The sequence below is a fragment of the Tyto alba genome, unplaced genomic scaffold (genome assembly GCF_018691265.1).
Source record: "Tyto alba isolate M040663 unplaced genomic scaffold, T.alba_DEE_v4.0 Super-Scaffold_40, whole genome shotgun sequence".
NCBI lineage: Eukaryota > Metazoa > Chordata > Aves > Strigiformes > Tytonidae > Tyto > Tyto alba.
Window position 1 is genome coordinate 27,935,884 of NW_024881316.1, and position 26,975 is coordinate 27,962,858.

At 35.7% G+C, this 26,975-nt stretch overlaps 1 protein-coding gene across 1 annotated transcript in view; it reads right to left on the reverse strand.

Moving 5' to 3' along the window:
* The window catches only part of MYOM2 (myomesin 2), an 81,226-nt gene that overhangs the window by 14,148 nt on the left and 40,103 nt on the right, over positions 1–26,975 (reverse strand). The window contains exons 16-29 of the mRNA XM_009968107.3: positions 25,599–25,773; positions 24,176–24,297; positions 21,810–21,997; positions 18,126–18,252; positions 13,536–13,714; positions 13,254–13,368; positions 12,510–12,666; positions 12,299–12,405; positions 10,226–10,270; positions 9,720–9,856; positions 5,720–5,864; positions 5,555–5,614; positions 3,975–4,042; positions 115–228 (exon numbers count right to left, since the gene is read on the reverse strand). Coding sequence (XP_009966409.2) covers positions 115–228; positions 3,975–4,042; positions 5,555–5,614; positions 5,720–5,864; positions 9,720–9,856; positions 10,226–10,270; positions 12,299–12,405; positions 12,510–12,666; positions 13,254–13,368; positions 13,536–13,714; positions 18,126–18,252; positions 21,810–21,997; positions 24,176–24,297; positions 25,599–25,773 — 1,739 coding nt within the window. The remainder of the gene's footprint in view (positions 1–114; positions 229–3,974; positions 4,043–5,554; positions 5,615–5,719; positions 5,865–9,719; positions 9,857–10,225; positions 10,271–12,298; positions 12,406–12,509; positions 12,667–13,253; positions 13,369–13,535; positions 13,715–18,125; positions 18,253–21,809; positions 21,998–24,175; positions 24,298–25,598; positions 25,774–26,975) is intronic.

Sequence of the window (26,975 nt, forward strand, 5' to 3'; positions counted from 1 at the left end):
CTTTTTCTTAAAATGCTTAACAGAAATCATGATAGCTGGTTTAGTGCTCTGCCTGGCAAATCTATAGCATGTCAAGCATAAGCTGTCATTTCTAATCAGTAGGTGATACTGTACCCTGGGAATACTGAGGTGGCATTCTCCCTTCTGCAGATCAGGCACCTCATCAATATCAAGCCCAGAACCATCCTTATACCACTTGAAAACAGTCTCCTTCTTTGTGTTCGCAACCTGTACAACAGAAAAGACACATAAGCCCTGCTACGTCCTGAAGAATGGTATCACACTGTAGGTAGTCACACAGGTACTTTCAACACAAGAAGCCATTTTTTTTATAACACATGTCAAATAAAGCTAAGTAAAAAAAAAATTTTAACCAAGTCCTACTAAGCAAATCTTAGTCCTACAGTATTTATTTGCAGCACAGAGCTGGTCAGAAGTATACAGCTTACATCTTCAGAGCCCTGTCAAATCCTTAAAGGCAATCTTGTCAATCTCTTTCTTTAAAGGATTTTGCACCCTTGCTATGTGGTTGTAGTTTGTCTAGAGGTATCGGTGAGAAGTATCTTTGAAATTAGAGTTGCTGAACTCTCCTTTATCTTTTTGTGTTTGCCATGCATCTCCGGAGAGCTGTAACACAGAACTTAGACCCTATCTTAAAGAGTCTTCCATCCAAGTTGAAGATTTATCCCAGCTAGCAAAGCAACGTCTTTCAGGGATAAACTGCAGAGAGCAACTGAAATTACTATTCTGAAAGCAACTGAGACTTCAAAATTACAAGCTGCACCAGAAATCCTTTTTTCTACTACGTTGTGTCCTATGGGAAGTACAAAGACTTGAGGAATCCTACAAACAGCAGTCTCTCCCAACACAAAGGGGCTTAACAACATAGTGCAAATGCAGAGAAGTTGCTTGAAAGCCAGAATTGTGCTGTAGTAGCATCAATTCATCTAAGCAATGCATAAATAGACTACAGCTAAACCTCAAGTACTGCTATAATTTTGAATATAAATTGTGTATTGGTGACACTTAAAATATCACTGGATGAATGACCTCAAACTGTGAATTCAAAGAAGCTAAAAGCCCAGCTCTTTTTAGAAACCCTGGCAGTATATTTTTTTTTTCTCTCTTTAAGAAACACTATGGTTTATTTGACATTGCTATCCCCATACGCTTCTAAAAAATCACAAAAATGCAATGGTATTTCTGTGTGTAGCCTGAATTCCCAGTCAGTGTGGCCCTGGTAAAAGGACAGAGCTGGCAGGACATTTCTCAGTCCCTAGGCAGTTGCTTTAAAAGGCCTCCTTAAAAAAGAACTGAACAAATGGATAGAGGGCAGCCCAGAAGTTAATACAGACCCGCGATAGTTTTCAGGTGGCTTGCTTGGAGGAAAAAACATGCACCAGTTTCTAACCCTTTCACATTAGAGAAGTCATTCCATAGATGAACAGCTCTATGAAAGCTCTATATAGAGGTGACTAGACAAATAGCAGGACTTCCTACACTAGTTCCTGTACATCTCTATAAATCCTGCTCAAATTAATCACATATATTGCTGCTTAATAACCAGTATGGTGCTACGGATCTCTGACAGAGTATTTGAGATCACAACCTGGACCAAAGCAATACCTTGCTTGGGAAAAGTGAACAGCATTTTACATTTACCAGTAACTACAAAGTGGCTATTCCTGTAGTCATATGACATGAGTGGCAATTTTATTTGAACAAAGCCTGAAGGAACAAGCCTTTAATGCTTTTCAACAATTTTTCATCAATGACTGTTAGCACTCAATCTGACAATAAATAGACTGAGTTACAGACACATGCAATTTGCAGTGCCGAAGTTATTTCATGTTGACATTTACTATGAAAAGTTACCTTTTTTGCTGCTTAGCCATACACTAAAAATCTTGCTTTTAACAGACAGTACAAATAGGGGTCAAAGTTATGCAGTTATGCAGTTAAACAAGTAGCTTCTTGAAGAAAAAATATAGTAAATGCTGGCATATGAAGAAAAATAAACACACAGTAAAAAGCAAACCATCAAATTATCATTCAGATGGACAAACCTGTCCCACTGTCATGCAGGGACTACAATACAAAGAACAAGGTCATCAATCCCAGCTATTTCAGAATTAAATACTAAGTCAATCACAAGTCAGTCAGGTCTAATCAGAAAATGATTGGTACATGAGGTAGCGTATATTATTTTTTTTAGATACTCTTTTATAACACAATCAGTATTTGTTCATTATTACTGTTATGGACCTGGATCATGCAGTCAGTCCTCTGCCCTACATAAGCTTCCAGTTGGCCTGGTTTCCTAATTCCCCTATTTCATATGATGGTTCTTGAGAGTGCCAAGGCAAAAAATGTTCCCTTACAGGTACTTCCTTCACATTATTCCAGGGTCTTCCAAGAGGTAAAAACACTCATGACAATTACTTTTGCACAGGAGCATTCATCAGACCTTAGAAGATACTTGGGCCAAGTGCTATGATATGGTCTGGGGAGGCAGAGATTGTTCCTTGGATGTTTTTATTACCACAGAAATAGCGCAGGGCTGCCACACTTCTAACTTGAATGTCAGGTATGTGAAGTTCATAGGACAAATCCAGGCTTTATTGTTCAAACTCTTCCTACGTACAAATATCAGTTAAATAGGCATAAACAACAGTATCATGTGAACCTAATGGCCAGTCACATACTAACAGTTACAAACATTATAAGGTCAATGGCATAGTTAAAATGATGAGTGTGCAAACAGCCCACATCCTAGATTTCATTTACGTGAAATATTCTGACCTTATGAACAAAAAGTACGCTGGTGTAAAGCATATAATCAGACACTTAGCCTTTCACATTTTCAGTGCTATAAACAGACTCAACAGTCAATGAAAAAAAGGGTAATTTCAGATTAATTTGTAGAGAATTAACACTAGTATGGCTGGTTCAGCAACAGTTAATTCCCCATGTGAATGAAAGGATAAGCAGAGTTCATGCCTGAGGCAAATATATGTTGAGATTATAAAGTACTCCTGCTATGAAGCTCAGTACCAGCAAAGGTACCATGTTAGTTAATGAGCGTTGAGCCCTAAAATGGGGGCACACAGAATGGCAATTTCACCACCCAGGACAGTTCTCCTGGGGATAAGTTGGTGTTAAAGGTCTCCTAATTAGTGAGAAGAAAAAAAGAAGGAAACAAATCCTACAGATATGCATGTAAATTGTTCATAATAAATGATTCAAGTTAGTCTAATTAAAAGCCAAAAACTTTTTCAAAAGAAGTGGAGAAAATTAATACAAAACAGTCCATATTACAGGAAAAGTCAATGAAGAAGTTTGATGCCTGCTGAATTTAATTAACTTGGTTATTCAGACCCCTAATTTGTCACTCTAGAGGAGCAACAAAAAGGAAAATATATCAGTTTAGAATGGCATATAAAGATGTTAATAGCACAAGTTACTCTTCATTCTGTGCACATTAGCATTAGCTAAGATTCAAAAGTCATTAGCCAAATATAATAAAAATCATAGTTTATAACTATAATTCTAGAAGCCTTTGTTACATGTTTGGTAACATTTGATTAAATAACAGATGCTTTGGTAGAGAAACCTCCAAATCAGAAAACAGTGAGGAAAGCATTTGAACTCTGTTTTTTTGTGTCTATTTTTTAAGGAAGGAAGAAAGACCACTAGGGGTTGAATATTTTGTTTAAATTATGGCTCATAAATATTATAAAGAATTATACCACCTAACACATTTAGAAATGTCTTGTAATTTTTTTTGTTTTAATGAAGACTACTGCCAGACAGTAGTAAATCAGAAATTTTTATTTTAAATATTTCTAACTAATAATCAAAAAAAATAATATGAAACTTTTAATTTTAAAAATATCAAAATCTTTCCTCACGTTTTCCTACCTCAATTTTTAATCAACACATTTGAACAAATTATTTCAAGTATATTTCCTCACCTTACAAGCAAGTAAAACTTCACATTCCTCTGTAACTTTCCAATACAAAAACTCTGAGAAGTGAGGACCTAAGAAACAAAACTGTCTTAAAGCATGTGTTGTAAACTGAAGAGTACCAGAAAGATCCAGTGAAAGAAAGAAAAAGGTTGACAATTATATTATAACAACCTTACACCAGAACAATGAGAGGGAATTCCCAAACTACCCATGCACTAGGAGAATTCTGCAGTAAGTTTTTTCCTATTGACCCAGGTGTCTACAGTACATCTTAGAAACCTGAAGCTCATCTCTGTTTGTATGATGTCATGTAGTATTCCAAAATGCAAAACAGTGAGTAAGGCCCATTAGTTTACTAAGTTTATGCCCAATTGCCAACTGAGCATAAGAAAGAAACAGAGAAGCTACAAACAAGTGTATAAACAATGTATTTAATATAAAGGGAAATAGAGAATAAACAAATATATCCAAACACCCAATTAAATATTCAAAGCAAAAATCCCATGCCAGGCATTATTTGACCAAATTATATAAAGTTTAAAAATGTATTAATCATTACAAGTAGAACTGGAAATACTCCTTTTATCCACTGAGATTCCAATCTTACAGATATATATATTCTTAAGTAAATTTACTGACATACATAGCTTTTTTAAAGTTATTGTGGTTACTCAAGTCAGTAAATTTATATGATTTACTGTCTGCAGGATCAGAGCCCATAATTGCTGTAACCAGACCTGGGAGGCAGCGAAGTTCCAGACTTTCACTTATCATTAAGAACTGAAAGATCTTGTGAGTTTATGCTGTAAATGGTATAATTTCTTTCCTAAGTCTATTTTAAAAAAAAAATTCTCCACCCCACCCCCAAGAAAATACAAAATAATAGAATTGCACTGCTTATGTACAGAATCTTACCTAAGCTATTTACAATAATTGCTTTTCATTATTAATGTTATTTTCATCCTAAAAGCCATGTGCTTGCCAAGTGAAATTTACAAACTAGAGCTCAAACCAGATTTTTTAAGAATTTCACAGCAATAAAATTCTGAATTAGAAATCTAATAGCAATTTTTACTTTCAGTTGCGAACAATATTGATAACAAGTATATAACAAACTCTGTAACTGTATAGCAACTATGCAACAGATATACATTTAATTCCTGGAATTTTACCTGGACAGATACCACAGGATTAGGTATTTAATTTTCCTTGTCTGACACTATGCTGTCTACTCTTCTGTCAATTATGTTGAACGGACAATTTGTATGCTTAAAACTAAATGTGCTGAAATGCTTTGTTGGATCAGAGCCTACAGTAGGCACACTTCTCATGAATACTGAGAAATGATAACCTCTTGTAAGGACTCCCACTCTATTTCTCTACTTAGTAAAAGTTCTGTCACAATTTCATGTATCATATGAAAATGTTGGAAAATAAGATCCACCAAGGGTTCAATGTCTCCTCAAACTGCAATGTACTTATCTTTTAATGAAATCAATGGAAGTTGGAAGCACTTAGTATTCACCAGAGATGTATCATAAACTGCAAACTGGGCCTAACATCACCAATCTACTGTGTCTTACCTTGCTTCCTGAGAAATTCCTTCCGCTGTAGCTCAGACTCAGCTAATACTGCCTTGAATGCTAAATTTTAGAAGAGGTTAATGAAAAATTAGTTAGTCAAAAATTACTCAAAGAGTAACCAAAGTCCATTTCTTCATCAAAGTTTCAGTGTTTCAGTGAACATACCATCTCCAATGAGAACTAATGAAGACTGGTTCTTGGCCTTTCCGTCCTGAATCTGTACTGTGTAGGTACCTTCATTGTCAATTGTAAATCGGTCCATCACCATTTCTATAATACCATTTGAACGGTCACAATTTATTTTATGTCTCTGAAATAAACAAGTAATTACTTCAGCCTAGTATTGCGTAAATTCCTTATGATTCCCTATCAAATTAACCATGTTTTATATCCCTACCTCCGCATTCAACCTTTTTTTGTGTCTTTTTGATTTTAAACTATGGAAACAGGGATGTGCTGGTGTTTACTATTGGACAACAAGATCCCAGTAGTGACAGAACCCCCTGTGTGCAGCTGCATTTGGAATCCTCGAGTCATCATAATACACCTGATTTACATTTAAAAATAATAGTTTATGACACTATGCATGTTTGAAGAAGAGCCTACACAGCCAGCCTTTAGCTGCATTACAGCTTCCAGTTCAACAAGGGGTTTTGATAGACTATTCCTAACAGAGTCTAGAAATAGCTGGAAGTATGTTTGTAGACACAAATATGGATCTCCAAATAAATCCATCACAACAAACCCAAAAAGTCATCACTACAAAATACCTCTGAGACATATGTGGCAGCTCAATACTGGATCTTATTTTTTTACTAAAAAAGTTTATTTAGGAAGAGTATAATGATTTGCTCATCTAATGTTAAGTATTTTTTTTAAAGAACACTAAGGTGCAAGATCATGAGAACACTAACTTGTGCAAAACCAACAAAGTTTCTGGAAACTAAAAAGATCAACCAATTCCAGCAAAAGAGAATTAGAATTCTGTCAAAACTTCTAGTTACCTAAAGTGCTCACAGAATACCAAAAATACCAAATATTGACTTGAATTCAAAGTTAAATATGCTTTTCACTGTTTGTGTCCTTTTTGTGTTTGCTTTCTATTAAGTATTCCAGAAAGATAAATTATTGGCAGGCATCGTCAAGGAGACAGAAAATTGTAAGCAAATATTGGACAATATTTGCAAAATATGTGTTTTGAATTTGCAGGTATTATTTTAGATACAACCACCTTTAACTAAGTAATATCCTCTTTCATTCGGTGAGTAGCAACCATGAGGACTGTGTGTCCCACTAACAATGATGTTGTTTGAATCTTAACTAACAAATTCCTAAAGCAAAGTAAAAATAATCCACCAAAGTTACTTGGTGAAGAAGTTTAGGTAACCAGTGTTGCCAAGGTTATTACACACTAACTGTTCTATTCATGATGGGACAGAAATGTAAATATTATCATCTAGAAGGATTTTTATACGGTAATTATTGACCCTGTTACTGTTAATAGACACAATGCGTTACAAAGAGAATGTTTAGATTAACCTTTTTATTAGACTCCAAAACTAGAGAAAGGTACCTAAACCCACAGATCGCTAAAGCTTAAGAAATAAGAAGAAAGAACGAAGGAAAAAGAAAGCTAGCAAAAATACCACTTATTAAACTGTCTGGGACCGCTGCCTTAATTGGAAGAACATTTAAGTACTGATCCAAAATTGGTAGGAATGACCCCACAGATATATCTGCTTCAGCTTTGAGGGACACCTCCTGGCTAGCCTCAAGAACAGATTCTCTGCTGTATGGACAACAAGCCTGGAAGAATAGTGAAGACATAGTCAAGATGTTTAGCATTCATTACTGGTACTTTCAAATGTACAAAAAATCATAAAATCAGGTTTGAAGGGACCAGGTTGGAAGGGACTTCAAGGATCATCTGGTCCAACCTTTCTTGACAAAAGCATGATCTAGATAAGATGGCCCAGCACCTTCTCCAGCTGAATCTTAAAAGTGTCAAGTGTTGGGAATTCCAGCACTTCCCTGGGGAGATTATTGCAATGGCTGATTGTTCTCATTGTGAAAAATTTTCCTCTTGTGTACAATTGGAATCTCCCAGGGAGTAACTTGTACCCATAGTAGTACTAGTAATCTTAATGGGGTAACTGAAGAATGAAGAAAGAGGGAAGATAATGGAGTTAACAAAAAGTAGCTAAGATATTGATTAGTATAACAATTTATTAAATAAATTACTTAAAGGGAAGAGACTGATTTATAACATTCATATAAAATACGAGAGGAAAATGCTCATATAATTTGGATATGTACTTTCTTATATATGCTTCAAAGATGTAATGTCAAAGAATAAGACAAAATTTAATTATCAGGAAATTAAGTAGAAAAATTACTTATGTAAGAGTTCATCTGTAAGAGTTGAGGAGATAGGCCAGGTAGGTTAAAAAGAGAAGCTATAAACTTCACCAAACTATCAAAAGCGTGCAAAATCAAATTCTCACGCACAGTCTCTTGCCCACAGAGGACAACACTTGTATTTGTTTCATGAGTTCTCACAATTAATGTTAAACTGAGATTTTCCAGAAGCAGAAAAAGAAGAGAAAGATGTATATTTTAATCTGATCCTTTATCACACTCCCAGATTATTATTTTTTTATTTCTTACTTTTGAGTAAAGGAAAAGATTAAAGTATTAAAATGACAGGTGATTAAATGGGTCCCTGTTAATTCCATTCTCAGATTATTTTGAAATCTTACTGAAACCATTCCCTGTTAGGACCTAGAGGGAGAAATTTATCACTTCAGCCAATGTCAAGAATCAGACTACAATTCACCAGCATAACGGTCTATTGAACATGTTCAGTGACTGTAGCCCAGTCTCCAGGCAGGTTTTAGAGTGTAATTAGGCTTCTAACTATTGCCATTATCCAGCAAGATGAAGTTCAATGATTTTATGGGCACCATAAATACTAGGCTTTTATGTGACTTTCCACAAAAATATCATCAGTCTCCAAACGTAAATGTCACCTGTGGCTTACTAATTAAAGAGGTGAAATAATGCAGCTCCACTTCAAGACTCTCTCTGATGTCAACACTTCCAAAACATATGCAAACTAAAAATAGCTTGTTCTGTTCCACTAACATTGCCAAGACAGAATATTGTCATTTCAATACATCCTAGTCACTAATATTCAGGTTTTTAGTGCTACAGTTTATTACTTCTTAAAGTAAGAGAAATAAAAAAAACAGAGATGTATTTTACTCAGCAACATTTTTTCTTCTACTTGTCAATATCTAATTAAAGTAAATGCTCTTTGCTTTTCTATGGTATAAAAATGCTGATAAGCTTCTCTGGTCAAAATCAGGCTTTGCAGCCTCAGGAATAAAAGGAACCTTTCCAACAGCTGCACTGGAGGTGGATTCCTCACAGGAAAAGATATTTCCAGTACTCTGCTTCATGTCCAGTAGATGAACTATACTCCAGACCTGCAAAGGTGTGACCTTGCTTTCTTTTCAGTCGAGCCTGATTAGTTTTTTGTGTCCCTTTCTATGAAAGGTATTCCTAGAGCTATAAAAATGCAGGAAGTTGGTGGCCTGCCTTTTCATCTCCATGTAGCCATTCAATGCCCATTTAGTGTCTAGGGCAAAATTAAAAAAAAAAAAAAAATAGAAAGTGACACCATCTAAAAGCTTTATATCTATGACCTTTGTTGCATTGTCAAGTGCCTCCCACATTATATGTAAAACTAGTAACAGTAGCCTCAAAGGGCATCTGGGAACAACATGTCTTTCTGGTTTGGAGTCCAAATCTGTACTTGAAGAAGCTTTTTTGTCTTGAACTATTTTCCTAAAATATTTGTGCACTACTTTTAATCAGATGTGTTTAATACTATGTCTAATTTCTCCTAGTCTTTGCCTGTTGGCCATCTAGCTACCCAAAATGTATATGGACTTCTGAGGGTTAAACTTTGCTCTCTTTTTTTGGTTCAAACAGGCTCACTCTGCAACAGGAATTCTATATTGCAAAAAAAATTCAAGTTAAAGATTGTCATTTCTTTCAGGTATTATCAGACCTCATTAACATGTTTTTAAACAACTATAAAAATAGAATACCTATTAACGCATAAAGGTTTATTAAATGAAATCACTCAATATGTACTTACATCGCTGTTTTCAACTTCTTTATCATTAATAACAAATCTGAAGGTAGAATCTGGGGATAAGCTTTCAGCCTGAATCCAGAAACGAACTTCTCCTTTCTCAAGAACCTCATAAGCTAATTCTGATTTCAGAGGTATTGCTGCAGAAAAAAAAGCAATCAGAAGTCAATAATGCATGAATCCTTGTGAAAAAAAAAAGGACTATTGTAGTAAAATATTAGTATTTCTCTATTATTTATAGAATGCACATTTACAGTTTGCACATTATTTAAGGAATTGGCTAGCAGCAACCTATAGTCTACTGTCAAAGTTAAAAAGACTTAAGCAATGATGATTTTATTCAATGCAAACTAATATTCTTCTAAATGAATGGAAAGACAAGGAAGCAAATTTTTCCATGATAATTAAGCTGCTGTTCTCTCATGAAGAACCCTTTTGGAACTCCAGACATTAGTATGTAATTATATTTCCTCTAGAAGTATCAGTATAGATTCAGATCTTCAACTTACTTGGATTCTTTATTTCATTGCTTAATGCCATCAAACGTTCAAGCTCTGAAATTAAGAATAATATTCATGTTTTAATTTATTCTCAAAAATATAGCCAGAAAACAAGTGTCAAAGAAGGTGCATATCAACATCATCAGATAGTCTCCTTAAGTCTTATATGTGAAATAACCTACTCTCTTCAGAAAATGATGACTAAAAAATAAGAATTAAGAAACTTAAAGTTCTGATACATGGATTTAGTGAGTGTTCTTATTTCAGGCATTTTCATGCACACTGTCTTACTCAAAGGAATCTAAGCAAGGGACAAAATCTATTTTAAACTCTCTATAGGATTTAAACAAAAGATGGGGGACAATAGCTTCTAAGTAGTATACAAGTTTCCTTTATCTTCTGACTCTTTCTGACACTGTACCTGAAAAGCTTGTTTTACTGTGGCAGGAAACAAGATTGAGTGCAGGTTAGTCTGAAAAAGGTACAGAAAGTTCTGTTCACTAAATCCTCATGAAGGCTGCATGAGAGCCTAGAAATCACTTGGTTAGATTTTCATACTAACCCTATTTATCATATTCATTACTAATAAAGATTTGGAAGATTAACATTATTGCCAATTTCAAATTTACAGATAACATAAAGACCAGAGGAAATTAGCAAGGATTTATGGCATGGTTGAGGATTTAGCAAAATTACAGGAGAATTTATAGCATTTGAGGAAGTAAATGAGTGGTGAAATAATGGTTTTCAGGGTTAAAATACAAAATTTGACACTTGTGCAGGGATCCAGTACAAATAAAAATGTAATTCTGAGTGACAGATATGACCAGGGAAGACACAGGCTAAGTGTGCGAAGGGAAACACCTTCAGTGCTATTATTCTACAGAAAAATCTTCGAAGGTAGAACTGATGGTGACAATCGCTTCAGACAGGTTTCAGACTGATGCTTCAAAACTAAGCCGAAGGGAAGTTCTCATGATCAAATGCTTATCTGCCTTTTCCTACAGTATTCACTGGAAAATTATAAATGTTACAACTTTAGCTTCCCTAAAAGAAGTGGGTATTGGTAATGACTATGTGTCTACATAAATCACCCATATCCTGGAGAGCTATATTTTTTGTGGCTGCACATGAATTTCTTCTCATACTTTGAATGGGAAGTTTGATGAGGTTTGCACTGTGATAAAAGTCCTGTCTAATGTCAGACTCACACTCAGTCTCATCTCCTCTCCTTAAATGACTTAGAAAGAAGGTAAGTAGAGGGATTTTCATGTTTAAGCATACGGCAATTAACGCCTGTGGACTGGGAAAGCACCAAAGTAATTTTTGTGCTTTTAAAAATAGTGAGGTCCCCCACATTCCCGTTCACCCCAGCACCTCCCAATGGTAAACTGAAGTCAGACTGAAGCAAATTCATTGCAACTCAAATGAAACAAATTAGCTACAATGAAATAAAACAAAACTAATCTAAGTTTAAACCAAAGGATAATTTAACCCAATGTATTCATATCTTGTTAAAGCAACATCCTTCTTCTCACATTCTTCTCACTAATTCTCTGCAACTTAGTTATATGGAGCCATAGAGCCTCAAGGTCTGTATCTATGTTAGGCTCCTTGGTAAGCAGAGATTTGATGGTAGCTTTACTTCTAACAGAGAACCAATTATTATAAGATATGAAAGTCCATAAAGTCAAAGCACAGCAAAAGTCATATACTAGAGAAAGAGACTCAGAAAATGGTGAAAAAAAGCAACATTTTCAGACATTTAACTGAAAGTGTAACCGATATTCGCAAATAGCATTATTGCCCCAGAATAAAGAAAATAATCCTAATCGGGCATATTCATCTTTTTTTAAGAAAATATTGCTTTCCATTATCTCAGCTTTCATTATTGTGTTAATAAGAAAAATACGTGATCACTTAAAGCCTGTTGTGTGTTCTTTTTTTCTTTTTCCTTAATGCATATGAAAGAATGTGAGAGCTGTGGGTTGTTTGTTTGTTTGTTTGTTTGTTTTCTTGGACAATTTTTAGTGCAGCTGAGGTGATAAAATGAAGAAAGACTTGAGATGGTAAGGGCCTTACCTTCATCATCCATAATGAAGCTGGATGAAACCCCATCTGTGTCACTAACTGAGACAGAATAGGTTCCCAAATCTGATTTATCAGGATTTTTGAAGTACAGCTTAGAACTAAAATCATCAACAAAGAAGGTTATAATTAGCATGGTTTCTCATGTTACTGAGATTTTTAACAGGACAAACTTCTAATAATGTGATAGATTGGCATGACTTACTGATTTCCTTCTGTTTCAATCTTAAACTTATCAGAATCATCAATCTCCTCATACGATTTACCCCATGCAAAATGAGATGCATCTGTAGCTTCTTTGCACTCAAAAGCCAGATAAATATTACCCTCATCATCCACACCTGAAAAGATTTCTTTTGTTCCTGAAAAAGACATCAACTCAAATGTCAAGGCTGCATTTTTCTTTCGAGCTGCAACTCAGAAATTATTAAAGCCCATGCAAATTTTGTCCATCTTCACTAACAGATAGTGATCTTACTTGCAGATCTTGAAACATGTTTACATCATATGCTGACTCATCATCACATACTAGCACGATTCTTACTCTACACACAAAAAATATTAAAGATAATAAATGCTTGAGAAATAAATGCATAAAATTATACCGAATATGAGAAAATATGAACATCTTAAGTAAATTAATTTTATTATCACTCTTAAATTTTTAATAAATGTGTTGTCATACTTCTTTTCACTCACAGCAAGTAGCACCTTTGTTTATGAGAATAAAGACTAAAATAACTGATTATCAAATATTTCCTGCAGTAAGTAAAGCAAAAAGTCTTTACAACACCCCTGTATTCACATGAATTCTTCTTTAAGTTTTAAGGATAAGAGCTTCTTAAGTCTTTAAATACTTATTTGTGCTATAATATCATATCAGATTGATTAAATTAACTTCTAGGTATTTCAGTATTTTAGAAGCAGAGGAGATAAAGTAGTTCATTACCTGGCCGTGCCTCTACAAGCACTGGTTCAGATATCTCAGATGATTTGCCTACCCCAGCATCATTCACTGCACGAACTTTGAAAACATAGGTATGACCCTCATGTAAATCAGTGACCTTGAACAAGATACAGAGCAAAGCCAATTTAAAAAACAATCTGAACTCTTTTGTTTACTTATATGAAGATGTTAGCAGAAGCCCAATATCAAATACAAATCTTCATTGTACTCAAAGATGTTTTTAGAACTCAGTTTTGAATTAGCACTAACTAATGTAAATGTTACCTTAAAATAGCGCTTTGAAGTAGGTTTTTCATTAGCAGTGATCCAGTCTTCTGTATCTACTTCCTTATAGTCCACTAAATACCCAGTAATAGGGCTTTTGCCTTCATACACAGGAGCTTTCCACAGAAGAACCAGTGATGTATTTCTAACTTCACAAACCGTGAGATCATAGGCAGGACCTAAAACATTTAAAATACTTCAAGTTCACTTCAGTATAATAAAGTTTTGCAAACCAGCCCTGCAGAGGATGAAATGCACCACTTAAATTTTGTCTTGACTGTGTTTGCTTTCAAAAATCTCATCTTTTACAATAAACCCAGTATATGTGGTATTTAGGTCATTTTCCCCTCATGGCTGTATACAACAATACCTGCTTTATGCAGCAAGTAACATTAGTATTCTGAATCATGCATTCCTAGCTAGATCTCAGTAACTCCATTTTAAGGGAAAGTTATTACTGTAAAAAATCTGTGCAGTTTAAAATTTTCCACCAAGCAACAGAGGTTTCTTGTCTATTATTTAATTCACTAGCCCCCCATCAAAGTTACTTCACTGAGCCAGACTCAAGTTCATAGTTTAGCATCAGGATTTTTGGTTTTTGTTGGTATATGTGAACCATGATCATTCAGACCAACCCAAACCCCACTGGCACCACTGGACTTTGGATCAGGCTTCTTAGTCCCTGAGAGAAGAATTTTTCATTGTGAGGTGGATAACAATAGCCAAGAAGAACTTCCCAAGAGGATATCTGTTAGAACTATTTACACCAAAAACTGATGGTCTATGTGTAAGTGGGTTAATACTTTTGAAGCTATCAACTTATGTTCTCCCTACTATACTTTCCTTCTCCTTCGCTTAACTGTTCTAGTGACATTCTGTTTAACTTGTAGCATTTATTTTTTACTATACTCTTGATATTTATTTATACCAGTAGACTATAATGGCATAAACATACCAGTTTCCTAACATGGTGAAAATATCCATGACAGAATACTGATATTCAGCCAAATTATGCAGCTGGAAGCTTGTTACTTGTCATCCAAATTTAGAGTAAGGAAACCTGAAAGTACCTGAGATTTAGGGATTTTCTCAGTGTTGTAATTTTGGCCAAATTCAAGATGCTACTTTTCCTACAACATGTCTCACCATTTAAAATAGAGAAGAGTAGAAAAACCTTTCAAATAGAACTGATTGATTGCTATTCCAGCCTGCATGATGTTAACCAGTGATGAATGAACATGAAACTTGTAAAGGATGATATTCAGCAAATGTACAGAAGAAAAAAAAAAAAAACACAAAAAAAAAACAAACAAACAAAAAAAAACAAAAAAAAAAAAAACAAAAAAAAACCAGTAGAAAGCTGTTTCTCCATAGTGGATATAAGCCCTTCAGAAAATAAACATGTAAGTACTTGTTGCAAACCTTATGAAGATATATACTAGATTTCTCATAGAAAGACTGCAGTTTTCAAGGATTTCAAAGCCTTCTCTCAGAGCTCTTTAAAAATCCCAACCTAAATGTCTATATAACCACAGATAATTAAAATTCCACTGGCAGATGCACCTGCTAGAAATGTGAAGTTAGTAGAAGAAAATGTGTAATGATGTTCTATTGTGAGGATTCTAAGACCACAGATGTTTCATTTTTTTAAAATCAATTTAAAATAATTCATTAGCTATCATCTCTAACATACAGAGGCTTACAGAGATACATAAGAGTAGAGTTCTGCAGAAGGATGAAATAATTATGGGCTCTGGGCAAGGAATCTATCTCTCATGCTGGAAATCCTGCAAGGGGTTTTGACCTTTCTAAGGAGACCTCCTTTTCATATCAAAAGTTGGAAGAATATTTCGTTGACACTGGGAATATATTGCAGTCACATTACATTAGTCTTCAGTATCTTTAGTAAGTCAGGGAAGAGGGTCAACCTCTTTCTCTCAGTTTCAGATCTCAATTATTACTTTTCATTATTTCTAAGTCATTGTTTAAAAACTTATTCTAAAAAAGTCTTATGAAATGTTTTAACAGGTTTGGAGATTTGGGGGGGATGAAGGAGTTGTTTGGTTTTGGTGTTTTTTTTAAGCAGGAAGAATGCAATAACTCTCTGTTCAACTAGTTTCATTATGAGAACAATGTAATCAGCCAAAGAGTAGAAAGGTCAGATTGTTCATTATGAAAATGGAAATTTCACTCTCTTCATTTCCTGAAAGTGCTTTTTATTTTATTTCTTTATATATCATTTAAAATGAAGGATAGTATTCACTTGTTTACACAGTAGGCAATTTCACTGACATTCTGAAAACAGTGTGGAGTATAAATCACAAATCCTTTCTTTAAGGAAATTAATTGTTCCACTGATGAGACATTTATACTAAATATTACAAGATAATAAGGAAATGTAATTAACACAAAGGGATTTAAGGTCAGGAGATTAAACATTTTGTTATTGACAGATTTGCCATGTCATTAAATCCAGAATATAAGATTTATGAACTCAGAAGAATTTAGCTGGAGATGAAGAACAACTCTCTGGCAAGCAGCATTTCAGAAAATAATCTGGGCATTAAGAAGTAAACTCGGAATTTAGCATAACAATGCAATGTTCTTTTAAAAAGAGAAAAAGAAGGGGATTTGTAAGCAGGCAAATAATTGTAGGAGGTGTGGAATTACCATCTCTCTGCTCAGCACTGAAAAATCTTTCCTTAAAATAATGTCTCCAGTTTGTGTGCTGCCATTCAAGAAAGACATGAAGCAACTAGAAAAAATTCAAAGTAAAACCAAAATTGTTTATTTAGAGATAAAGAATACATGATCTATGGGGAAGGTTGCATGAACTGGATTTTGTCAGCTGAAGGGGAAATTTAGGGGTCTAATAAATTCTTGAAACATAGAAAAGCTGTTGCAAATAGGAAAAGAATAATCTCTTCTTCATGTCTTTGGTGGACAGGACAAGAAGCAAACAGGTTTAAATTGTAGGAAGAAAGAATCAGGAATAATACAAAAACTTAAAACTGGAAGCATAATAAGATTAAGAATAGATCCTGTCCAAAGAACCTGGACTTTTTCACAGGTAGAATTAGACAAGGCTCTGTCAACGAGATAGGTATAGCTGGTCCTGCATGGGGCAAACAGTTAAATGAGATCGCATTTGAGAGTCTTTCCTAGTAAATGATTCCTTGATCTAACTGAAATGTTTCTTCTTTCAGGCAAGAATTACTTTTTATGTATAGCATAGAAAAAAAAAATTTTGCTGCTGCCTTATGTTAATTATGCTTTTTTGAAATCAACTAAAAATTCTAATAGTTTTACAAAATAAGATTTAGGGATTGGATATTTTTTTTATTTACTGCAGAAATAACTGCATGAACATTTAGGCATGAAACAGATGTGTATAGGTGTTAGACAGCTCCTGATGGCATAAACAAGTGTTAGAATGGATCCCTAATCGCATACCAAAGCTCAATGTCATAAATAGATTTCAATTTAACAACACAGCAGTATTTCACAGAATTTTGGGGAAAAGAAGGTAGAAATATATTACAATGGTAGGTGTCTATGTTTTTATTATGGGCTGTACTGTGACATGCCTTGTTTAGGCAAATCAGTACCAGATATAAGAAATAGCTTCAGCAAAAGTGTTGCTTGGTATGAGTGAGTGTCTTATAAAATAAGCAGAATGGGCCTTCAAAAACTCTCTCATAGTGTTTTTACAGAACTCAAGCATTACTGAGGGGAACCAGTTCCCTAGATGTGTAACATTTAGGCACAAATTTGGATGCTCACTTGAGCTAAACTAAAGTTTATCTTTCTTTTGCTGGGAGTCCTGAATTCACAATACTTATTTAACTTTTTCCAGAGTTAGCATTGCAATTAACAGTCTTCAGCTACATCTACACTGCTAAACTACAGACAACCTAAACACAGGTTTGAGTACTAACACACAGTCATTCCTACTGTATGTTTGTCAGCACATTTGTTCTATCACCTGGCAAATAATAATCTCTCATGTAACACCTACGTAAAATCTATGGGAAACACATCAACAAGAGCACAATAGATGAGACTGGGAGAATTTAGCTGTAAAGTGTGAGCTACACTGTGCTACTTGCCTCTATGTTAAGAAACAGGCCCATGTTGTGTCTTATTTAAGACCAAAAAACATAGTTTTGGAGTCTGAAACTCCAGCAATATTCTTAACAGACTGAAAATATGGTGCAGAGATGCCTATATTATTGTATAAGTGGTGAGTGTGAAGTGGAGCTTGTAGGGCTTGTAGGACAGGGGGTGAAGAGCTGATAGAGGATAGACTGGGGCTGAAGACTTTCTGCTCTAAGTGGATGTGGGCAGTGACAGAAAGAGACACTCAGCAAACTAAGTAAAGGTCACCCACTTCCCAGGACATTCAATGTCATCAGTGGGAAGATGGAGGTAGCTTTTACAAGGAGATCTCAGAAGCAATGTCAATCTCAACAGGTAATATGGTAGAAATTAACCAAAAGACATCCAGCAGAGTTTGGCTGAAACATTAAACTGACTGTGTGTTAAGGATTTTATACTGACTTGAAATTCATGAGGAACTAGTAGACTTACCAGGTTCTGGCATAGTCCAGGCTTTACACTTAAAATGCTCACTGGGATCTGAATATTGACCTATTCCAACCAGATTTGCAGCAGCAACTTTGAATTCATAGAAGGCATCTTCTGTCAAATCCTCTACCTTTTTTGAAAAAACAATTCAGTATATTAAAAACCATTATGTATAATCTTTTAAATTAAATACTTAAAAATAAACATTTGTTAATTAATTATTGGGTCTTACTGCTGTAGTGGAGTACTGGAAGAATCAAACTTGAAGATTTTACTCTTAAACCAAACATACTGCAGAGATCTACACTGTATGCTCATGTTTCATCCACTCCATCCTAGGAATAACAGCACTCAATATTGTCATGAGAGTCTCTAAAAGGTTAGGGCAAAGGTCCAGGGAGCCCACTCAATGAATGACCACTAATAGATACTTATGAGTGAGTGTCGTAACCTAAAATACTTTCTTGCATTGCTTATGAATGTCTTTTAATAAACTATTTGCTTAAGAAAGACTTTAAATGGTGTTTTGGTCTAAGGAGATCATAATAGACTGACCAAGGAAGAAAGGAAAGCAGCAGGAAACTAAAGAAAAACTAATCCAATTAGTTCTGCACTGTGTTGATATAACTCTTGGAACGATTCTTTTGGTAATTTTTTCTAGCTTTTATATATCTTTCTCTTAACATTACCTACCGTTTGTCCTGTGTTTGAGTGAGTGGCGAGGATTTTGGTAGTGGGGGAGGGGGTTACACTGGTTGCCCCCTATAAGAAGCTTCTCAAAGCTCCCCCCAGATCCATGTCAGACCCACCTCTGCACGAAGGTAAAGCCAATTAGCTGTGTTTTTACAATAACATATTTAAGAATGGACCTAGGATGAGGAGCTAGGGTTGTGAGGAGGAGTTGCAACATCTGTGTGAACACAAAGGTCAGTGGAACAACAGAGGAAGAAAGGGGGGGAGGTGCACCAGAGCAGAGATCCCCCGGTATCTTGTGGTGAGATGACAGGGCAGCCCCCACACTGCCACCCAGGGAGGTCTACGATGGAGCAGACACTGATATAAGATATGTGGGGGACCCCATACCATTGCAGGTGATTGTGCACAAAGGAGGCCAGGATCCTGTGGGAATAAGCAGCCCCCACTGTTGTAGTTCAGCACTGGGAGGACTGCAACACTCAGGGGTGTCCCACACTGGAGAAGCTCAGGAAGGGCTGTATCGTGTGAGAGGGACTCAAGCTGGAGAAAGTTGGTGTTCACACCAGAGCAGCTGTGGAAATGCTGTGGCCAGTGGGAAGGACTCAAGTCAGAGAAAGTTTGTGGATGACTGTCTCCTCTGAAAGGGACACCACACTGGATCAGGGGGAAGAAGTTCCAGAAGTTTCTCCTTGCCCTAAGGTGGAAGAAGCAGCAGCACTGACTGCACCACCCATTCTCTGCCCCCTGCACTGCCGGGGAAGGATGTAGAGATATCGGGAGCAAACCTGAGCCTGGGAAGAAGGGAGGGGTGGGCAGAGGTGTTTTCAAGAGATAATGTTTCTCACTGTCCTACTTTGTCTGCTAAATGGTGGTGTTAGTGTCTGTATTAAATTTATATTCTTTTTTCTTCCCCTAACGAGTCTACCTTTTGCCCGGCAAGTTAGGGGCTGTGTGGTGCTCAGTTGCCCTCTGAACATTAACCATGACACCATTACAAAGTGAGGAAGTAAGCACTGGAAAGGAGATGACCAGAATCTATGCTGTGCCTTTGCAAATGTCCCTGGTAAATGAACCCTGACCTATCTAATGAGTCCATCACCACATCACCATCTCAGATTTTGAGGTCAAGGTATGCAATCTTTTTAGATTGGCATGAGCTTCTTGACAACCTGAGTGCCTCATGGTAGCAGCCCTCTTCCATCCTTCCTCTTCCAGACCACCTAAATACAGTAAGTAAGTCTTCTACACCTCAGTCCCTGCATAATTTTCCTAAAGTTATATTTAATCATATGTCTCAATAGAAAAAGGCAGCTGAGGGTAGTACTTCTAGTGGAGATACTGAACAACTTTAGATTGTCATGAATAAATAAGCTATAACTATATTCTTTAGGAAAATGTGAGATAAAAAAATGATTTTTGTGTGATTTTTTTAATGGTAACAAACATGTGGTCAGATGGTAACAAACATGATAGAGTAGCATCAAATACAAGACCAAAGCAAAGAACATAAGCTAGGAAAAATCAGGCACTAATACAATTTAGACAGAATTTCCTGAAGATAGAGAGCTATATAATGTGATTCACAAGAGAGAGTAACAGCCTAGCCCGTGAAAATGGTTTTGAAATCCCACGTTATTAAGGGAAAGAATATTTGTGGAGTTCCCATAGAATTATTTAATCAGAGAGGGTTAAACCTTTAGTGATTTCCTGGTGCTATACTGTATATCTTGGGGCCTTCTCTGTTTGTAGTATGTCATAAAATATTCTGTGCTACTAAAAGCTGTCTTGCTTTTATTTCCCATAGGTATTTCAGATTCCAGTCATTCAAACTAATGTATGAAGATGCATCTTCAGGCACAAATACAGTTGCTGGCAGGACTAAGACTTAAATATCCAACTAATTAAACTCTGAATGGTTTCCCTTAGTTTATATTACTCATTTGTTTACAAATTAATTTTAAAATTAAAATATCTGGAAAGCATTTCTTAGTATTTCCCTTTCATGCCTATCCTACCTGCCTTTTTTTACTTCTCAACATCCATGCTCCATCTCTATGTCAGAGATACCAGTTTTAAAGTCACTCACAAGCATACATACACCTAAGTATTGCCAGCAACCTTCTATGCATGAAACATTCTTCCTAAGCTCATCTGCAGCACTATTTTCTACTTTAGTGTCAACTATATGCTAAAGACTTACTTCTGTCCCAAGATTTATAGGAAGGTTGTTGACTTATGGAAATAATTTTAAGAATTTTATTTGGAAATAAAATCTGAGTGTTCAACTTAATTTAACACACAGCAGATTGATTAATTACTTGTTGTATCCTATCTTCCTAACCTTTCTTCATGGAAGTTCATGTCAAAATTTTACTCTTTTAAGAAACATCAAATACATTGTAAGCACAACCAGAAGTAATTTATTTCAAAACTAAAATCATTGCTCTGGTACTCTGGAAAGGAGGCAATGAGGCATAATGCTAGGTTTATTAATATACTTCCCTTTCTAGCCAAAGGCAGATTTTGAGAGTAAGAACAGTGACAGTTACATTTGTTCTGAAGCCCATCTCCATTTCATTTACAAGTCTTCAGTTCTACAGACAGAATGGTCATCTGTACTACTAAATGCTTCCATCCTTTCTCTGCATGTTATTACAGTGGTGGTACGTCTAGCACTCATTAATGAATATAGTTTCTGAAGCACTTTAGAGCTCATCTTGGTTTTTGTGAAAAATGTGCTTCGTACCTTTTTCCTCAAAAATTTCCTCATCTGAATGGCATTATTGGTCTTAGAATTTCATATCAGGGGATGGCACTGATTCTCTACCCCAGTTTTTAGGCTTGTTGCACTACAAAATATATAAAAGGAAGGGCCTGGTTTTGTTGTAGTAAGTATTTAAAGAATTTATCTGCAAGAATGTAGAACTCTTGCCAAAAGCAAAGAAATAATACAAATCAATTCCAGAAAGATAAGGATTTAAATGTACCAACCGTATAAATCGTCTGGGTAATAAGGGAAGAATTGACTTCATGCCAGTTTTGATGGTTAGCTTCCCGTTTATCCATATAATAACCAAGGATTGGTGAACCTCCACTGTACTTTGGTGCTTTCCAGCCAAGGGTCATTGAATGACCATCACAGTTCAGAAGTGTGATACCATGAGGATATGATGGACAAGCTATAAGGAAATAAGCATCCTGAGAGTTAGGACAGAGTCTAAAACACTGTAGTGTTGAAGTTGCTCAGCATTTTTCGTATTGCTTTTGGTTTTTGCAACGCACTGTTATCATTTGTATATCAGTAACAAAGGAATGTAAAGCTGCTAATCAACATTAATTTTATCTCCAAACATAAACATGGAAGCTTTTGAAACATCTGCCTAATGTGGTGCGCTCTTAGGAGATAGCAAAAAGGAATAAATGATCTTTGGTATGGAAATGGTAATGCCAGCAAAAGTGTCTCCATACCAAATATTATGCTAGAAGATAGAAATGGATCAGAGGATCTTTTCCTGCTAAGAAGCAAATAAGCTGCTCAACTACTTTTGGAATACTGTAAGAATCACCCAATAAGAAAAAAAAAAAAAAAAAAAAGGCTATGAACTTGAATGAAATTAAGTCATATGACTTCGATCTATCTTCTTCATGGTTTTCCCCTCCTATCACCATATCATATGCCTGCTTCAGGCTGAGAGTGCTTTCTACCTATAAAGGAATAGAAAATACTTAGACTTTCACTAACTTAAACTATTTTGAGGCAGAAAAAGACGTTTCCTGCATGAGTTTACTCCCATCTGTAAGCAGAAGCAGGAATGTCAACCAGGCATCTTCCCGGAGATGAAGAAAACTATTTCCTGAGCTTTTTACACCACTACTACTAGCAAACAAACACATTTTATATCAAGCACTGTTTTGTATTTGCCATCCATACATGAAAATTTTCCTGAAGATACCACTTTCTTGACACTGTTGTGCTGCACTCAGTACAAGCTAAGCTCCTGACCCTAAAGCTCATCTGATGTTTTCAGCTGAATTACCAGTTAACTTGAGAGAATGTGACTTACCTCATTCAGAAGATAATATGTTAGGAGAGGCCCTTAATACAGTCCCTGATCACAAGATGTACTAGTGATCAGCATCAAAACAGATAGTAATCAGCAGAACTGGCTTTTTGTGTTCTTTTTTTTTTTTCAAATGTGGTGTTATATTCAGAGGCCATAAAACATAGCCTTTGCAGTTATTACCACTTCTTGTTAAATAAGAATGACTGTAACAAATTCCTATAAATGCCCTTAAAATAGTAGTACAGAAAGATTCTGTCCATGCTAATGTAAGTCACCTATAAATAGTCCTGTTAAATTCCTGTTAAGGCTACTGAAATGGATAAAAGCTAACCTCATCCCGTAAACATGTGTAAGATCCATGTGCTCCGTGTTTGGTGACGTGTCCCATGCAACCCTCATCTTCAAAACACACAGTGACAAAATAAAAGGTGCAAGTGCATTTATGACATAGAGGTGATAGGTGTAAAAGTGTCTGTGCACCACCTACCCATATGAGACACACTTCGTCCTAAAAAAATCAAATAGAGTAAGTTTGTCAATAACATCTCATCCAAATTTATCTTCTAATAGCCATTCTGAATTATAAGTTTTTAGAGGATTATTTCCAACAACTATGCCTATTAGTCTTCATCTCCAAGTGGTGGAGGCCATTCAGGTGGAGAAAAGGTGTTCTGATTTAAATTTTTCAGTATGAAACTGAAACTCTGCAGAAATTAAAATTAGACCATAGTAGACCAGATCTGTGTACTGTTTGTTCTAAACAGTTATCCAGATTTTCACTCAGAATGTATCAGTCCCACTGAAGGTTGCACAATGAATTGTTCTTACACTGAAATTTTGTTTGCAGAGTACCAGAGGAGGTAGATTGTGCTCCAACCTGGAGCAGCCAAAGGAAATTTTCTGTTTGGTTCAGCCACACAGTAATAGAGTTTCCTGAAACTCTTCTAAATGATGTCATGCTAAACTGATTTGTACTACTCCAAATCATCCCTGAGGCTACTTGTCTAACTTAATCAAGATTTACAGTTTCTTTGTTACAGCTGAGGAGCAGAAGGCAACCTGGTCATTACAGTGAATCTGACCCAATATTTCTAACAGGTATTATGAATATTTTTTTTTTTAAACAATATCTTTTCTGTAGAACAGCCACATGCCAAACCATAAAAGTCACTAAAGGGATGTGGTTGATGGCTGCAAAATATATTATAGCAAATGAGACTAAAGAAATTGATTGCTGAAAATATATATCTCTTTCAAGAAACAAGAAACTGAGTTGCAAATAATTATACTTACTAAGGGCTGCCTGTACTGTTATAGCCTCTGACTCCTGTGAGTTTTCACTGAATCCTACAGCATTCACAGCTTTCACACGGAAGACATATTGCTCTCCAGTTTCCAAACCATGAACAACAAACCTAGGTTAAAAAAAAATAGCATCACATATTAGTATATATTTTATAGGAGAAATTCTGTGCTGTAACATGAAATCTTGGCAACAATCAGAAAGCTCAACTTCATGTGTGCTTCACAAAGGAAAATATTTTCAAGAGGGAAAACTGTAATACAATGATGTGATGTGGTACAATACAATTGGATGGGACTATGGAACAAAAGTCACAGTACTCATTAAACTGCTAGTGCTGATCTACCAAGTAGGAGTCAGATAAACTATAATATATTCCCTCTGAACTTTGGCTTGTTAAATTCTAATCTATTCTGGGAAGGGACTATATTTTTCACTGTTTTTTCATAGACACTATCAAAAATAGCTTTCAGTTTTGATCTGAGGTTCTAGGTAATTGTTGTAGTACACGGAATAGTCAGAACTATCCTATTGTAGGCTACGTTCACATATGAACAATTTTTTTTTTTTTTTGTGTTGTCCCAATCCCTTTGACCAAGATTTAGTCTGCTTTTACTTTGATCAAATTCTTTTACTACTTGATCAAAGGATTCAGCAGAATGCAAAGTCACTCAAAATTAATGAATAACTGACAAAATACACTAAAAACCATGATGTGCTTGTTATATACACCCATAAGAAAATACAAATTACACATTTTAATTTTGCATTTGGTGAGTGATTACAACAAAAGTAAGCATAATTGTCACAAAGGCAATTACTTGAAGAATCACTAACATCATGAAAAGGGAACTAGAAACAGGAGCTACTGTCCTTTACCCATAGATGTAGCAGGTCAGGGAGCCCTGATGTTTTGGGGATGGGACACTTGGATTTCCCATACAGTAGTGTCAGCAGCCAAAGCACTTTCCCCACCATGTTTATAGCAGACATGGCCTGCCATTTTGTCCTGACATTCATTGACTGTCAGAAAGCTTCTGAGTTTCCTCTCCTTCTCATACGTGCATCAGGTCTGTTTACCCCATAACAGAATTCAGACCTTGACAAAGGCATTTATTTTATGCTTACTCATGTCCAAGACATAAAAAATCATGTCTCTCAAACCTGCTTTTATACAGTCATGGAATAGATAAAAGATGCTTCTCTTTGGAGGAAAAAAATACAAGAAAAAAAATGAGGGGATGGAGGGGGAGAAAGCCTTCCCGGCAGTCTTAGCTCTGAGAGTCTGCAGACTGGTTTTCTTCACATTCATGCAGCATTCACCTTCCATGATAACACCATTGCTTAGCATATAAATTGGCTTAAAACTAACAGTTTTCAAACCTCTCCAAAACACAGAAGTACTTTTAATACCTGTTATATTTAATAGGTTTATGGTTACTAGGTTCCCAGTGATTTGATCCCACCACAGAATAGTCAATATAGTAGCCATATAAATCCTCTTCATGTTTTGGTTTATCCCATTGAACTACAACTGATGTTTTTGTGTTCCTTGTGGCCACTACCCGACCAGGTGCAGATGGAACAGCTAATAAAAAGAGAGAAAACACATACTATTACAAAATACATAAAAACAAAAGTAAGCTGAGGTAGATGCAACACTGTATACTTTTATCATACTTAATCACTACAGCTATGATTTCTCCTACCATGTTAATATTTCTATATGATATATATTTTAGTATATATGTTTCACTATAAGTCTGGATACTTCTACATATATGTGTATAAATATATCTATTTTTCTATTTGTTTACTTAAAGTAAATTTATTCTAAAATTTGAGGCTCCCTACCTGTCTGATTTTATATAGGTTTTCTGAGGAGTGAGTTATAGGAGAACATATTTGCAAATATTAGTGTGGATAAAGGCATACAGATATGAAAATGTTCTCTCTCAAGTAAGAGGTTTATGTATAGCTTATGTCCCTATAACACTACTACATCAGTAAGAAATGCACATAAACCATAGAGGTATGATATGACTATTAAGAAATACGACCTTCTAGTCAGCTAATGATAATCCCAATTCACAAAAGGCCAGCTTTTCAGGATACCTTAAGCATATGTTTGAAAACTAAGTGTTTAGCTAAACTTAGCTAGATGGATTTCATAGAAGTATAGGAACATTGGTTGGAAGGGATCTCTGGGGGTTATCTAGTCCAATCTATCACTGAGAGTGGGGTTATCACCAACACTAAACTGGATTGTCAGTCACAGGTTTGTCTAAGTCTTGAAAACTTCTGACAATGGATATTTCACAGCTTCCCTTCACAACTTCTTCCAGCATTGCACTCTTGCACCTTTTTCACTAAGAGTGTATGTCCAAGCTGTATTTACTAATCTACAGTTTGTGGTTGTCGACTCTTTCTTTTTGTTATCTGACATTTCTGAGAACAGTTCAGCACCATCATCTTTGTAAGTCACCAAACTACAAAAGCTACCTCCACCTCTCTTCACAGGTCACAACCTCTAGGCTCCTGGCCATCTTGGTTGCTATTCTGTGGGCCTCTCCAGTTCCTCTACATCCATCTCTCTAGACTAAGGGAGCCAGAACTGGAACCAATACTCCAAGATCAACCTCAGCAGCACCAAGCAGAAGTGGATAAAGCTTCTTTCTATCTGTTGACTACAGTTCTCCAAATGTAGCATAGTACACAGTTGGCTTTAGATTCAATGAAAGTTCACTGTTGGTTCATATTGATCTAAACACCCTGAATGTGTATGAATAG